General features: G+C 37.7%; 1 protein-coding gene across 4 annotated transcripts in view; it reads left to right on the top strand.

Moving 5' to 3' along the window:
• Nucleotides 1-16,794, top strand: part of LOC115213338 (ATP-dependent RNA helicase DDX42) — a 56,749-nt gene that overhangs the window by 978 nt on the left and 38,977 nt on the right. The window contains exons 2-7 of one of the 4 annotated variants that reach the window (XM_029782284.2): nt 2,642-2,689; nt 5,217-5,290; nt 10,298-10,514; nt 13,946-14,084; nt 15,622-15,677; nt 15,971-16,124. In XM_029782284.2, the coding sequence (XP_029638144.1) occupies nt 5,239-5,290; nt 10,298-10,514; nt 13,946-14,084; nt 15,622-15,677; nt 15,971-16,124 (618 nt within the window). In that variant the 5' untranslated portion in view covers nt 2,642-2,689; nt 5,217-5,238. Of the gene's footprint in view, nt 1-2,641; nt 2,690-5,216; nt 5,291-10,289; nt 10,515-13,945; nt 14,085-15,621; nt 15,678-15,970; nt 16,125-16,794 lie in introns of those variants that run through there. The other 3 variants (XM_029782276.2, XM_036507922.1, XM_029782293.2) reach the window with 3 other exon arrangements.

Genomic DNA, 16,794 nt, shown 5'->3' on the forward strand with positions numbered 1-16,794 from the left:
TCAATAACAGCATTTTTAAATACGTTGTTTATAACCCTATATGAGCTATCGAGCTGACCTCTGGTCAAAGGTACTCCTGCTTTGATTACCCCATCTTTCATTCAGACACAGTGTATCTAGGACTACATCATCAGATGTATACTTTTTACAAAAGACTAAGAGTATCATAAGTAGATTTGACCGATACTTTTAACAGGTCGAACGGCCTCTTAAAAGCCTCACTTGGTTCACATATTGATTGATAAGATTCTCTTCGGCTCAGGCGGTTTCTTACTGGAACTAAGTAAAAAAACAAAACCAATTCGGTCTTAATATTTTTTTCATAAAACAATGAATTAGAAGCATTTTAAAAGAACTTATATTTTACGTTAGAAGTATTTTTAAGCGCACCCCAAATAGTTCAAAGTGATAGTAAATCAATTTTTTCGCCTCCATCGTCGGTTGTTTTGTTCGCAATCAGGTCAACTCGGACCAAGTAGATCTATGATCAAAGACAGTCCAACCTGTACCATCTCGTCTTTTTAGGGATTATCTAGTTCTACATTGTCTAAACATGTACTCCCCATTTTAAGACGGAAGGCTGCGACTTATTTGAAGAAAATTTGGGTAGAGGCTCCCATGTTGACTCAGAGTCCTGTATTTAAGCCTTGTAATTTAATGTAGCTGGAAAAATAAACCCCATTTTTATTGTTTAAAATGCCGCTAAACTGTCATTACGCTTCATAGGACATTGTATCAAAAAGTTATTTTACTACGCTTAAATAAGAATGTACCTGAATAATAGATACATACGCACGCACGTACGCTACATGACATAAATCTTACACCGTCTTTGTCAGCTGTTGACTAGAGTTCGCTACGATTTCTATATCCTCCGATTGTCTCACGTTCAGACCAACGATGTTGAACAGCATTGATGATACCAAGGACTAGCTGGGCTCTTTGGGCCTACTTTGTAGCACGCTTTTTTCTCTTGATTGTATGTGTGTGTGTGTGTGTGAGAGATTAAGCAAACTCCAGAGAGACTAGTGTTGGTCTGCATCGGCGAGGCTTGTGATATCTAGTGAAATCGATAAAATCGAAAATACAGTGAACTTGCCATGGGGAGTGGAAAATCTTACGCTACAGATAGTCCTTCGTCAGCGAAAAGTTGACAGATATTAATTTCTTCTCAAATTTATGCTGAAGTGTGACTTTGTCCAAAAAAGTGGATTTTCTACTCTCCATGGCAAATTCACTGTACTCTTTTTATTGATTTCATTATATATATATATATATACACATACATACATACATATACGCATGAGGGAGTGCTGAGAAGTTACTGGCTTTAAGGGAATCACAAAAGGCCTGGTTGGAGGTCCATCTTTCTGAGTTCTTTTGCAAGGATTAGGAAAACTGAAGGACCACTGCAATCGATGTGTGAATCTGAGGCAGGGATATGTTTAATAAAATCATAATTAACTGATCCTCCTGTATTTTCTTTTACTCGAAGTCAGGAGCTTCTCAGCATATCCCGTGTGTGTGTGTGTGTGTCACATAACTGGCACCCATGTAAAAAACACCTTTCGAGTGTTGGAGCCTCACAGAGGCAAAGTGGCTGAGTTCCTTACAAGCATTGGGCCTCACTGAAGCAAAATGGCTGACTTCCTTTCGAGCATTGGGCTTCACAGAGGCAAAGTAGCTGCACACCTTTCAAGCGTTAAACCTCAGTGGGGGAAAAATGGCTGAGTTCCTTTCAAGTGTTGGGCCTCATAGAAGCAATGACTGAGACTTTTGGCATTATGTTGTGTTTGAGAAGAAGACCCATCAACCCGAGCAAAATTGCTGTCGTGGCAGATACCAGTGTCATGCAAATGGCATCCGTGCCAGTGACATGTAAAAGCACCCATTACACTCTTGGGGTGGTTGATGTTAAGAAGGGTATCCAGCCATAGAAAACCATGCCAAATCAGACTGGAGTCTGATGCAGCCTTCAAGCATGTCAGCCCCAGTCAAACCGTTCAATCCATGGACAATGGACATTAAATGATGATGATGTGTGTGCTAAAAGTCATACACCGAAACATTTATCACATTATTATTATTATTATTCATTTTGTTCATCATGTACAATTGTGTGTGTATTTATTATTTATTTTGTTCATATTTATAGAAATTGAAGCATGTCTGAATGTGTTGAACTTTTGTGTGTGACTTCTGGCCCACCCTGTATATATATATATATATATGTTTTATATCTTTCTGATAATGACATGACACCCCTGATAAACTGTATCTACATACAGTTTATATATTATGCATTCTGTTATATTATTTTAATGAATGTGTTGTCCTACTTCTTTTATCTCTATACATCAGTCTTTTCATGCTAAAATAATTCCACGTAACTAGAAATAGGAAGAGGAAGGAACCACTGGCAGCTGTTTGACTGGAGTAGTAAAGGATGTAGTAATGATGGATGAGTGATTACTTGAGATGGATGTTCAAAGAAGAATGCTGCTGATTTAGAGTAAGCATTGTAGAAATAGACCCCAGAATGGTCTTTGGTCTTCTTTTTTTATTTTTGCGATGAAGGCCTAAGGGCTGAAGCATAAATTGAAAACTTATGACAAATGTTACATGTTATTTTTGTTGTTAGGTCTATGATCAAAAGTGTTCAAGCCGTGACAATCCTGTCTTCTTAGGGGTATGTAAGGATTAAACTTTTCCTTTTCTTATTTAAGATGTTGGGGGTGTTTGTTCCTCATTTTGTTCAACCCTTTAACTACAAAATTAAATTTCATGGTTATTCCTGTAATGATGTTAAATATCTAACCCCGCCCTCAAAAAATAGAATTGTTATTTTCTGCAAGTCCTGTTGCTTCAATAAACTTGATATATCTCAACAAAAAATAGTTTCAAACATGACATACCCTAACAAAAGATTAATTTGTGTCTAAAATGGGTTTTGCAGTTAAGAGTAATGAAATTTTGTGTGGATATATCTGATTTAGGGTGGCGAACTGGCAGAAACGTTAGCACGCTGGGCGAAATGCGTAGCCATATTTCATCTGCCATTACATTCTGAGTTCAAATTCCGCCGAGGTCGACTTTGCCTTTCATCCTTTCGGGGTCGATAAATTAAGTACCAGTTATGCACTGGGGTCGATGTAATCGACTTAATCCATTTGTCTGTCCTTGTTTGTCTCCTCTGTGTTTAGGCCCTTGTGGGTAGTAAAGAAATATATATATATCTGATTTCCACAGTAAGATGGTTAATGTCTTTCCATGGAAGCATGGGTTTAGATGGGACAGCAGGATATTAAATGATGATGTTGACACTCTTCTTTATCCACTTTTCAAGTAAAGGATTTATATTTTTATTCCATAAGTGCTTCAAAAGTACATAGCAGCTGGTCATAATGTCAACAAGGATTGTAAATATAATTTACCATTTCGCTCAAGCAAAGCTGTGAGGTGTCAGCATTCATGCAGAATCATTAGTGCATCATAAAAAATGGCAATTACACACACACACATATATTTCTTTATTGCCCACAAGGGGCTAAACATAGAGGGGACAAACAAGGACAGACAAAGGGATTAAGTCAATTACATCAACTCCAGTGCGTAACTGGTACTAAATTTATCGACCCCGAAAGGATGAAAGGCAAAGTTGACCTCGGTGGAATTTGAACTCAGAACGTAACGACAGACGAGATACAGCTGCACATTTTGCCCAGCATACTAACGATTCTGCCAGCTCGCCGTACATATATATATAGGTGCAAATCTAGCTGTGGGATTAACCAACTTCATTCCTAACCATTTTTCAGGATTAGTCTCATTTTATGGCACCTTAGGCAGGTGTCTTCCACTCTTGCCCCAGGCTGACCAAATCTTTGTAAGTGAATTTGGTAGATGGAGACTGAAAGAAACTTGTCATATATATGTTTGTGTGTGTGGTTGTGTGTACTCTTGTCTTGTGATGCTTATAAAAGAGTATCACCATCATACAAATGAGGGCTGGGGACAAGAAGTGCATCAAACTGAAGAAAGCTTGCCTCGAAAATTTTCAACTAATGCTTGCAGGCATGTGTAGACATAGTCGAGTGGTGAAAAAGTCTGTTTATCAAACATGTAATTCCAAGTTCAGTCCCACTGTGTGACACCTTGGGCAAGTGTCTTCTACTATACATCTGATCCAACCAATGCCAAGTAAAGGAATTTCATAGACAGAAACTGAAAGAAACCCATTACATATGTTTTTGAGTGTGAGACTGTCTGTTAATATTTGTAACCTACCCTGAGCTGTGGCTACAAATGGTAATGTAATTTTTGTCACTGGACAGCAACCACTGTCATTTACTGACATCTCATGTCAGCAACTCACCCGCTAATTCTGAACCTTTGAATTTCTCTGGAATAAAAAATCCTTTAGTTGAAAAACAAGGAAAGTTAGCGACAGGAAGAGCATCCAACCAGCCTTTTGTTGACAAATACTGTGCAAGTGAAATTAGTAGATATCTTTGTGTACCAGTGTAAAGCAGACAACAAATCAAGGCCCTGTATGCCCAAGAGGTAAAACTTAGGCATTTAATAAATATTGATTGCAAAAATAAGCACCAGAAGGAAATAAATACTAAGGTTAATATCCTTAATGAAAATTTTTGAATATTCTGGGATAACTATGTTTGATGAAAATTCTTGAATGTAGTTACCCCAGCATGGCCATAATTCCACTACTGACTGTTGTAAATGAATAAAGGAAGAGAATATATTATGGCTAGCTGTGTTGTTAAAAAATTTGCTACTATGTGGTTTAGGTTTCAGTCCTCCTGCATAGCACTTTGGGTAAGTGCCCTCTTCTATAGCCCTGGGCCAACTAAAGTCTTGTGAGTGGATTTAATAGATGGAAATTGAAAGAAGCCCATTGTGTACATATATGTGTGCGTGTATGTCTCCTTCCCTTGACTTGGTGTGCCAATTAAAAACGAGCATCACTGTCATAAAAGCACTACCCTTTGTTTCCAATCTTCCATGAAAACATGTCTGGCTATGAGGAAATATCTTGCTTGGAAGCAGAAAGGGTATAAAAAACCTGCCTCAACCAATTCCATTTGACCGTTGCAAGTATGGAACACTGATATTCGTGTAAGTGTGTGTGTGTGTGTGTGTGTTTGCATGTTTAGATATAATTTGAAAATATCTTCTAAGTTCTGTTTTTTAATAAGGAAAGAACAACACTTGAAAGTCATGGATAGAAGACGCTACTTGAATTTTTCCAAGGCTGATGGGAAATCTGAAGGTAAGTGTACTTTGAATATTTGATAATGATTGTTAATGATTTTGATTATTTTTGGCTGTGAGTTGACAAAAATGAGCAATGTTGCCTCTGTTCACTTTAGTGGAATTTTTACTTGTATCTAGTTTTTTTTCATCCTTTTTACTTTTGGCTTCCAACATATTTCCTACCCAAACACAAGTACTCACGTATTGTCAGTCACTGAAGAATAAGGTTTAACACATGACCTATGTTGTTGTTGTTGTTGTTTAGACCCAAGTTAAGCAGATCTTTGATCAGAGGCCACAACTAGTCTAGCCTTGACCACTCTTTATTCTCAGCTATAGTTTATCTCGGACTGTATTCAGCTAGGTGCCCTGCCTGTGACCAGAGATTGAATTGCCAAGAATCTCCAGTCCCTTCTGTCCAGTGCTGCATACATACAATCAACCAGGCTCTTGTTTCCAGTCCATTCTCTTATCTTCAACCTACAAATATCTTTGATTACCCCTTGCTCTCTTCCCCTCAACACTTCCTCTTGAGATGATCTTGGGCAATGACTTGTGGTGCATATCATCATCATCATCATCGTTTAACGTCCGCTTTCCATGCTAGCATGGGTTGGACGATTTTGACTGAGGGCTGGCGAACCAGATGGCTGAACCAGGCTCCAATCTTGATCTAGCAGAGTTTCTACAGCTGGATGCCCTTCCTAACACCAACCACTCCGAGAGTGTAGTGGGTGCTTTTTACATGCCACCAGCATGGGGGCCAGTCAGGCAGTACTGGCAACGACCTTGCTCGAATCTTTTTACACATGCCACTGGCACAGGTGCCTTTTACATGCCACCGGCAAGGAAGCCAGTCAGTCGCTCTGGCAAACCATATATTCCATATATTTTTTTTTTCAAGGGCAGAGGATGATTTATAAGAGATTTTTGCTGTTATTTCCAGCAGTGTGAGTGACCACATGTAGAAGCTTTCCCATTGATTTATATCAATCTCTGTAATATCTCTTAATGAGTACAATTCAATAGGTGGTGAATTGAGAGTTCTTAGAGCATCAAAACTGAATGTCTCTAGTGTTTGTTCTGAAACCTGGCATTTTGAGTTCAAATCATGCTGAGGTCTACTTTGCTTTCCATCCTATTGGGAGTCAGTATTAAAAAAATGTTTCAATCTAGGCTGTTGGGTTAATAGAACTGATGATGATGATGATGATGATACAAGGTTAGATCAAAATGGTTTTTGATATTTGTTCTGGCACTTTGCATTCAGACTCCAAATCATACCATGGCCTCATTCAGTAATTGGTTTAAATCACCTGGTTTAACACCACCATCTAGCACCATGTGTGCCTTTAGCTTAGTCCTCTCAGTTACAAACATTCAAGCCAGGTCTCTGATTTGAGGATACCTTTCCCCTTTTCTCTCATTAGTCTTGGAGGCCCTCTCTCTTGACTTGAAAAGAAGTCAAAATAAAATATACATCATCAGCCATGGTCATCAGTCATTTTTCTCTCTCTCTCTCCCACCTTCCTTCCTTCTCCTCTGTTCTACTGGGATGGCCAAGTATCTCCTCTATAGTAAGACAATTATTGCTGTCCCTCTATTATACTCTACCCTCTTGCCTAGCACACATCCACTTCCTTTGGTTCCACTTCCTCTCTCAACTAAAAGGTCTTTGTCTTGTGAATGAGTTACTTGGCAACCATGCTGGTTCTGGTGCCATGTGAAAAGCACCCAAGCCAGTGTCACCTATGACACCTGTCACATAAAAAGCACCTGTGCTGGTGCCACTTAAAAAGCATCCAGTATGCTCTGTAAAGTGGTTGGCATTAGGAAGAATACCCAGCTGTAGAAACGATGCCAAAAAAAGACAATTGAAGCCTGGTGCAGCTCTCTTGCTTGGAAGCTCCTGTCAAACCATCCAACCCATGCCAGCTTAGAAAACAGACGTTAAATGATGATTATGATGGTGACAAAATAAACCATGCAATCATTCTGTAAATAAACACATAATGTCATTCCTCATATTTGTGATATCCTGCATCCACTGAATGTGATATCTATCACCAGTCTTGTATTTGTCATCAGATGCATGTCTGTTATTGTTTCTTGCTGTCATATTTATTTCTTTATTGCTCCCAAACTTTTAGTTTTGATGTGAATGGTGGAGAAGTTTCTCACACCCGCTTTTGGCAAGCATCTGATGATTAGTGTATTTCTTCCCCTACATCCCTATATTTCCTTCACTTCATTAGCATTTGTGAGGACACTATGTAGTTTGCGAATCTAAGAAACTCAAGACTTTGACTTGATACTGGGAGGCGAAGATTAAATTGTGAGAGAAGTGTGTGGGGCAGAGTAGCGCACACTGTATAGTGGTTGATGTCAGGAGAGTCATCTAGCTGTAGAGTCCATGTCAAAGCTGACATTAGAGCATGATGCAGTCTTTGGCCCTATTGGATCCTGTCAAATAGTATGGAACATGGATATTAAGTGATGATGATGATGCTGAATGTTGATGATTACATCTGTCACTAGCATCAAATATCATCATCATCATCGTTTAACGTCCGCTTTCCATGCTAGCATGGGTTGGACGATTTGACTGAGGACTGGCGAACCAGATGGCTGCACCAGGCTCCAATCTGATCTGGCAGAGTTTCTACAGCTGGATGCCCTTCCTAATGCCAACCACTCCGAGAGTGTAGTGGGTGCTTTTTACGTGCCACCAGCATGATATATTGTTACTCTCAAATGTAATATTTGTCATTAAATACAATATTTTTCCTACAGGATTTCCTACACAAACTCACTACAAACTCATGTTAGGAAATCTTTCTCTCTACTATCCAACCATCATCATCATCATTGTTTGATGTCCGTTTTATATGCTAGCATGGGTTGGACGGTTTGACCGAGGGTCTGGGAAGCCAGGAGGCTGTGCCAGACTCCAGTCTGATCTGGCAGTGTTTCTACAGCTGGATACCCTTCCTAATGCCAACCACTCCATGAGTGTAGTGGGTGCTTTTTACGTGCCACTGGAGGCTGGCAAACGGTACCAGTTGTATAATTCTATGTCAGCTCTGATTAAGTAAACCTATGAATATAAGTTCTTTATTTCTTTCTGGATACACTGCATCTAGTACCACATTATCCGAATTCTTCTTTTCCGAAAGTGCAGGGATGATTTGAAAGAGATTTGGGTGTTATTTCTAGCAGGTCTGGCGACCCTACAGAGGTTTCCTTCTTCTCTCAGTTCTTGCATTGATATTTTTAATGTAGTTGTTAAGGCCCAGGACAACTCTAGTTGAGCAGACTTGAAATTAACCCTTTAGCATTCAGCTTATTCTGTCAGATGTAATACTTTTTTTTTCCATATTCTTTTCAATTAATCATGTATTATCTTGTACTTCAAGATTTTTATGATGTGATTGTTTTAGAATGACATTGTAGGGTAGGTGTGAGAGGCCGGATCTGGGTTTAAACATAAAACAAGTAGAATATTTGGGCCACAGCTGGTTTAAACACTAAAGGGTTAAAACCATGACCACCCTGTGTTATTGTTTACTTATGACTATATTATCCTATATGATTTTATCTTTTACATGACAGTAGAGTGTGATTTAATTGAGGTTTGGCTGCTATTTCAAACAGTTTGAATGACTACATAGAGGCTCACTCCTTGTCTTATATGTGTTTATATAGTGTTTGTATGTATATATACTAAAACTATTTATATGGGGTGTATATATTCATGTATATACTATTTATATGGGATGTATATATATTCATGTAAATACTATTTATATGGGGTGTATATATATTCATGTATATACTATTTATATGGGGTGTATATATATTCATGTAAATACTATTTATATGGGGTGTATATATATTCATGTATATACTATTTATATGGGATGTATATATATTCATGTAAATACTATTTATATGGGGTGTGTATATATTCATGTATATACTATTTATATGGGATGTATATATATTCATGTATATACTATTTATATGGGGTATATATATATTCATGTATATACTATTTATATGGGGTGTATATATATATTCATGTATATACTATTTATATGGGGTGTATATATTCATGTATATACTATTTATAAGGGGTGTATATATATATTCATGTATGGTTTGTTGTTTCTATTTAGCCTAGGTCAGCCTTGATCATGCAAACTTATGATCACAGACATTCCAGCTATGACTGTCCTATTTTTCTTTGTGCAACTGGTAAGGGGTGTTTGAGGGAGATTTTGTTACTATTTTTAGCCAACCAAGTGACCACAACATAGTGACGCCCTCCATATTCCTTGGCTAGTCTTCCAAGTTGTTGCAATTAGCTTGCAGCAATTCTACTTCAGAGCTACTTATTGTGGAAACTCATACTTAGCTGATGTCTATTTTCTTGCATCAGTAGCAACATCTCTCTCTCTCTCTCACTCACTCACTCACTCTCTTTTTCTCCATTCTTCCTTTTCCTCACTCCCCCCCCACCAACTCTACCATTGCTCTTCTCCTCCTCTTCCTCACCTTTATCATGTCTAATTTTTCACTGCTATTTCGTAACCAACATGTTAATCACTAATTGAGATGTTATCATTCACTTGAGCTAGTCTTTCTGATGATTAAATCACCATGGTAACTGAATTCAGCTGTTTCTACTCAGCCATTATCATGGTGACAATGGGTTTTCTTTCCTCATGCTCTCCATTGATTCAGAGGAGCTAGAGGCAAATGTCTGTCTTATTTAAGATGGGGGGAAAGGATCTGGCCATGGAAAATGCGCCTCAAGGAATTTTGTCTGACACATGCAAATGTGGAAAAGTGAGTCTTAAGATGATGATGATGGCAGTGGCATTGTTTTAATGTCCAGTTTAATAACCTTGCTTGCTTGATAAGTAAATTTCTCACCTATACAGCTATACGTGTACCTGTGGTATCATCATCACTATTGTTATTATCATTTGTTTTTCACTTTTTTTTTTTTTTGTTACAGGTTCTAATTCTCTTAAATTCAATAAAGGAGGTGATGGACGTCCTCGAGGCTTTGGCTTTCAGGGGTTTGCTATTAATAAGAAGCCTGCAGAACCCCAAAATGTTAAACCACCTGGAACTGAAACTCTCGGTTTTACACCTGGCAGTACACTTTTTCCTGGCAGATCATACGGTTTTCATACAAACATTGGAAAGAAAAGAGTAAAAAGTGAAGAAGAGTAAGTTTATTATTGAATATTGTTGTCATTCTCTTAAGGAACCAAACCAGCTTTGGTTAATTGGTTAATCAGAATTTTAATTTTAAGATTGTGTTCTTGATCTACTTCTTGTTTGTTTTTACATCCATTTATCCCTGCCTCCCCTTGTTGGAATTATCATGAGTAATCTTTAGTAAATGTTTATATTTCCATCTGAATTATTAGAGTATCAGATAGAATACCTTGTTGGGTATTTGTCCTATCTCTTTGCATTCTGAGTTCAAATCTTGCCTTGGCCTGTTTGGGTGCTTGGCTTTTTTCTCTGTTGCCCATTTTACCATTATTATTTGCTCCTTTGGTACCTTTAACATGTGGGAGTGCATGGCTTAGTGGTTGAGGTGTTAGACTCATGATCTATAAGATAGTGATTTCAATTCCTGGACCAGACGATCCGTTGTGTTCTTGAGCAAAGCACTTCATTTCATGTTGCTCCAGTCCACTCAGCTGGCAAAAATGAGTAATCCACAGGAGGACTATATTCACAATGGAAACCGGATAACTGACCCTATGAGTCTATATAACTCAGAAAGGATCCTTATTTTATCCTTTAACAAAATCCATGATGTTGCAAACATTTGAGCCAGGTCTCTGGTTTCAGGATACCTTTCTTTCATCTTTGCACCTCCCACCAGTCTTGGAGGCTTTATAAAGGGCCGTGGGCACTTCCTTTCCTCCTGATGGAGCAATAACATAATTTATTTTTACTAGTTGCACTTTGAAAATATGCACATCTTAGACTCTTTAGCCCCTCATCTTCACTACTCAAAAGCCACTTGACTGGTTAGCATGGTGTCTAATACACTTGAATGTCTAGTGCATAAGTGTGCATTCTGCTTTTTCTAACACTACTAGGCTTTTGTTCCCAAGAATTGGTATGCCCACCACTGTCCAGGCTGCTGTTTTCTGGTCTAATCTCTTTTCTTCTCTTCTCTCATATTGTGTCTACACTACTAGCCCCCACCTCCTCTACTAACCATTATTGCTAAATTCCTTCTCTGCCCACGTTCTTCTCAATAGCTGTTGACTGAGAAAAAATCCCCTTGTCAAGAACATCCTCTGCTTTGATTTTATTGGTTTTGGAGGGGAAGTAGAGGGGATAATGACAGCAGAAAGGTCAGAAATGGGTAGCGGAGGGGAGAAGATAAGAAGTGTATGTATTGAGAGTACTCAGTAACCTAGGGTGCGTACATTTGTCCAGGTGATTGAGTGAGGAGGGGAATGACAGAGGGAGATAGAGACAAAGAGAGAAAGAGAGTGCAAAGACAATAGAAGGATCAGAATGGTGGGGAGGGTGGAAGAAACAAAAGTATAATAGGGGAAGAAGCAGGGATATTTCGGAGAGGAGTTGGAAGGGAGTAACTGGCAATAGCAGAGGTGGTTAAAGATAAGGATGGGTAATGAGATAAAAGCTAGGGTAGGTGTTTGGTAGTTATAAAGGTGGCCCAAAAAGGGTTAGATTGCTGGCTAGTAAGTAGTACTACTGCACAAGGTTAGAGTGCATTCGGTGGGGAGTTGAAGCTGGCCCAATGCAGTCTCTTATATATGGGACTAGTGAAAGGTGGTGGTGGAGTCAACACAGGTGAGAGCTATGAGTGATAAGGAAAGGGTGTGAGCAATGGGGTGGTTAGGGTATGAGATGAAGAGGGCAGCAAAGGTAGGCTTTGTTAGGTGTAAATATCACAGCTGCTAAACATTATCCTTGATGGAATACAAGTTCATGGGTATGAGGTGTTTTGGCCTTGTGTATTTGCTGTTACTGATTCAGTGCTGACTTATTTGATACCAAATGTTTTAATGTCTCTTCCTTGCCTCTCTATCTCTCTTTGTGTGTGTGTGAGTATATCTCTCTATATGTTTGAGGAAAGGGAAAGTGTTTATGTCAAACAGGGCTGGATTAAGACCCATAGAGGCCCTAAGCTCTTAAAAGATTTAGGTGCTCCATATATATGTAATTTAAAATATAAATAATAATAAACCAAGAAATAAATTATTATATTTCAAAATGAAATAAAACTGACAGTAAGATGGAATATACTTGAAAAGTTTTCTCCTACTTTTTTAATTGCAAAGTCTTTGATCAGATCCTCACTATGGCACCATGAACACTTTGAAATTATATTTCTAATCATGTAAATCACATTGAATATTATTTTAAAATGTGAAGCATGACCTTTGAATATTGGGCCTCACAGAGACAATAGCAGAAGACAGACCTTTGGAGATATGCTGTGATTGAGAAGACCTGGCAACTAAAGTGAGATCACAGCCATGGCTGATGCCAGTGTTTCATGTCCAGCCCATTTAAGAGTACCCTTGATGCATCAGGTGATATGCTATGCTTGAGAAGACCTATTGAATCAAGTAAAACCAAAATTGTAGCTGTGGCCAGTGACCCCTGACTGACTCGTGTTCTGGTGGCCTGTAAAATACGCAATTCGAACGTGGCCAATGCCAGTATCCCCTGACTGGCTCCCATGCTGGTGGCATGTAAAAAGCACTATTTGTATGTGATCGATGCCATGCCTGCCTGACTGGCTCCTGTGCCGGTGGCACATAAAAAGCGCCCACTACACTCTTAGAGTGGTTGGCATTAGGAAGGGCATCCAGCTGTAGAAACACTGCCAGTTCAGATTGGAGCCTGGTGCAGCCACTGGCTCTCCAGACCTCAGTTAAACTGTCCTACCCATGCCAGCATGGAAAACGGACATTAAACGATGATGATGATGATGTAGGAAAAAACTTTTCAAATATATTCCATCTTACTGTTAGTTTTGTCTCATTTTGAAATATTAAAATTTATTTTCCTGTTTATTATTGTTTATATTTTGAATTACATACATATGGGGTCACCCAAATCTTTTAAGAGCTTAGGGCCTCTCTGGGTCATAACCCAGCCCTATTTGATATAAACACTTTCCCTCTCCTCATACATATAAAGTGATTTCTTTTGTGTTGTAAACCATGTACCATTTCTGTGGTGCCCCCTACCTTCCCTTGATGCCCTAAGCATGTACTTATTTTACTTAATGATTAATCCAGCACTGATGTCAGATGTGTTTTATAATGTCACTCTCTCTTGCTCTTTCACCCTCTCTGTATTTGTCTATTTCTGCGCACACATGAATGTATGTGTGTGTGTTTGTTTGCTTTCCATGCCCCCGAAAAGTACTTTGGCCAAAACAGATTCAGTGTCCAGTTAGCCATGCCAAATCACCAGCATCCAAACAGCTGCACCCAATCATTCCATTCTTGCCAGTTCACATGGAGGAATTTGCTAAGTCTGTTGCTACAAGTTGTCATCATCATCATCATCATCATCATCACTGTATGAAATAATCTATAAACAACCTACCTTTCACTCCAAATTTTATCCACAAAATTTTCTTCCACAGATATTTTGACGACGACGACGATGAAAACCTTGATTTGGAGTACCAACCGGCACCTGGTAGCCCTGGAGTGGACAAAGAAGAAGGTGATGACAACAGTGATAGCGACGACCCATTGGATGCATTTATGGCTAATATTGAGGTAAGTTAGCAGTTTGACCAATTGCCAGTGGTCATTCTCTGTTTTCTTTGTTTATCGACAGTTACCCAGGATCATGCCTACTTGCAAGGTATGCTTTTCAGGTATAAATTATGGCAACAGTAGTAATGTTGATGATTTCTATTATTATTATTATTATTATTATTATTATTATCTTTATTGTTTGTTATTTGCAGAGAAACTGGAAGAATATTGAGCTTCTCAGTTAGATTTTTTTGTTCAATTATTTTGATGAATGAACTTTTAGCACATCTGATATTCTGTGAAATTAATGTAGAAAAGGGATCATTTTGATAGTGTTGTAATTGCTTTTAACATACCTTACTACTACACACATACATATACACATGCACACACACACACACATGGAGGTATTTACTCTCATACACTCATAAAATGTCAGTAAAAATCTTTTCTTAATTTTACGAATTTTCACACAATATTTCAATCACCAACCCCGGTGATTAACTTTTGAATTACTTGAAGTTAATGTCATGAATGTTCTTGGAAGCTTTGAATGTCGCAACTTAATAAACTTTTGTATTTGTCAATCAGTTTTAGTCTTCTTTTGAACAAACAAAAAAATACTGATAGACTATTAACTCTCTCTCATATGCATATATTTTTGACAGAAGCAAGTGTGTATCGGTGTAGATATGGCAATGTGGTAAGAAGTTTGATTCCCAACTGTTAGGTTCTACCAAATTGATTTGTAAGGCTTTGATTGGTCTGCGACAATAGCAGAAAACACTTGGTCAAGATGCCAGGCAGTGGAACTGAACCTGAAACCATGTGGTTGGGAAGCAAACCTCTTAATTATATATATATATATATATATATATGCACATGTATATGTATATATGCACATATATATGTGCATATGCACATATACATGTGCACATATATATATATGCATATGCACATATACATGTGCATATATATGTGAATATGTATATGCACATATATATATATATATGCACATATATATATGCACATATATATATGCATATATATATATGCACATATATATATGCATATATATATATGCACATATATATATGCATATATATATATATACATATATATATGCATATATATACATGTATATATATGTATATACATACGTACGTACGTAAAAAAATACATAAGTATGTATGTACATAAAAAATACAGAAGTTTGTACGTACGTATGTATTTTTTTTTTTTGTGTGTGTATATGTCTGTAAATTTCAGGAGAGTAAGAAAGACTGTTTGGGATAGTTTATTAAGATATTTGTATTAGTTTCAAAACAAGCGTTCTCTGACTTTTTTCATTTTCAACAGTTAGAGCAGTTGAAAGGAGTGTTTGTTGCTTCCTCACATGCGCACAAGCACACACACACACACACACACACACGCACATACATTCTAACCATTCCTCCTGACTCGAGTAAAACAGCAGCTTCAGTGCTTCTGGCGCCATCCGTTTCGGTGCCGCTGTAACAATTAGAACTCGCTGTACTTCTGTATTTACTTTCAGAAAGAGGTGAAAGATCAGGACAACAAAATGAAAAAAGAAACCCCAAAGACTGACAAGTAAGTAATTCTGCTGAACATCCTCTCTTTCATTTCTGTGCCTTCTGTGGTATCCTTTGTAGAGTGTAGGCATTGGACTAGGTAGGCATTACTTGCTGACTTATAAAACAGCAAATTAATTGTTTTGTTTGCTCCTGTATTTGGTTCAGCAGGTTTGAAGGAGCTTACGGTTACCTCACTTTTTCAATTGTCTTTGTTTGTTGTCATTCCTGCTGCATTGTTTTTTTGTTTTTTTTTACTGTTTGTGTAAATTTCGATAAAACTTATCACTTGCCACTTTCCGTTTTTTACAGAGGGGTTCGGGAAGATATTGAACAGGAAGATGATCAGGAATCGTACTTCCGATACATGGAGGAGAACCCAACTGCTGGTCTATTGAAAGATGACGAGGAAATAGAAGTTGAATACGATACTGAAGGCAATGCCATTATTCCTGAGAAAATGAAGGTAATTGTTTTTATTTTTTTACTTGTTTCAGCTGTTGGACTGCAGCCATGCTGGGGCACTGCCTTGAAGTGTTTAGTTGAACAAATCAATCAATACCCAGGGTTTTCCGAAAATCTGCCCAGGGCTGTTAAATGGAAAATTCTATTTTACAAAACTATTTTTTGGCTTAACCCTTTAGTGTTTAAACCAGCCATATCCGGCCAAAATATTTTACCTATTTTATGTTCAAACTAGTCAGATATGGTCATTCATAGCTACCTTATTGTGTCATTTTAAAAATAAACAATCACATCATTGAAGTCTCAAAGCCATGAAATGATGCAAGATTAATTTTATATGTTGTGAATACATAAGCTTTTCATTTGACAGAATAATCTGAATGCTAAAGGGTTAAATAACTGCCCACCTATAATAAGAGCCCAAGGATGGTAATATGGAAGTAAAATATTTCACTGTATTTGTTTTATACAATTCCATTGAACTTCTGTCATTTTAGTTATCAGATATATAGACATAAAGAAAGTGAAAGAGCCTTAAAAGAAATAGCATATTAAAAAATATTCTGAAGTTAACAATGGATCTATTAGGAAATATTGAAAATTAAACTGTTGAAAACATGAATAGAAGCTTCATATGAACAAATAATGTCCTTGGGCATTTATGGTTGAAT

Source organism: Octopus sinensis, linkage group LG1, assembly GCF_006345805.1.
Source record: "Octopus sinensis linkage group LG1, ASM634580v1, whole genome shotgun sequence".
Classification (NCBI taxonomy): domain Eukaryota; kingdom Metazoa; phylum Mollusca; class Cephalopoda; order Octopoda; family Octopodidae; genus Octopus; species Octopus sinensis.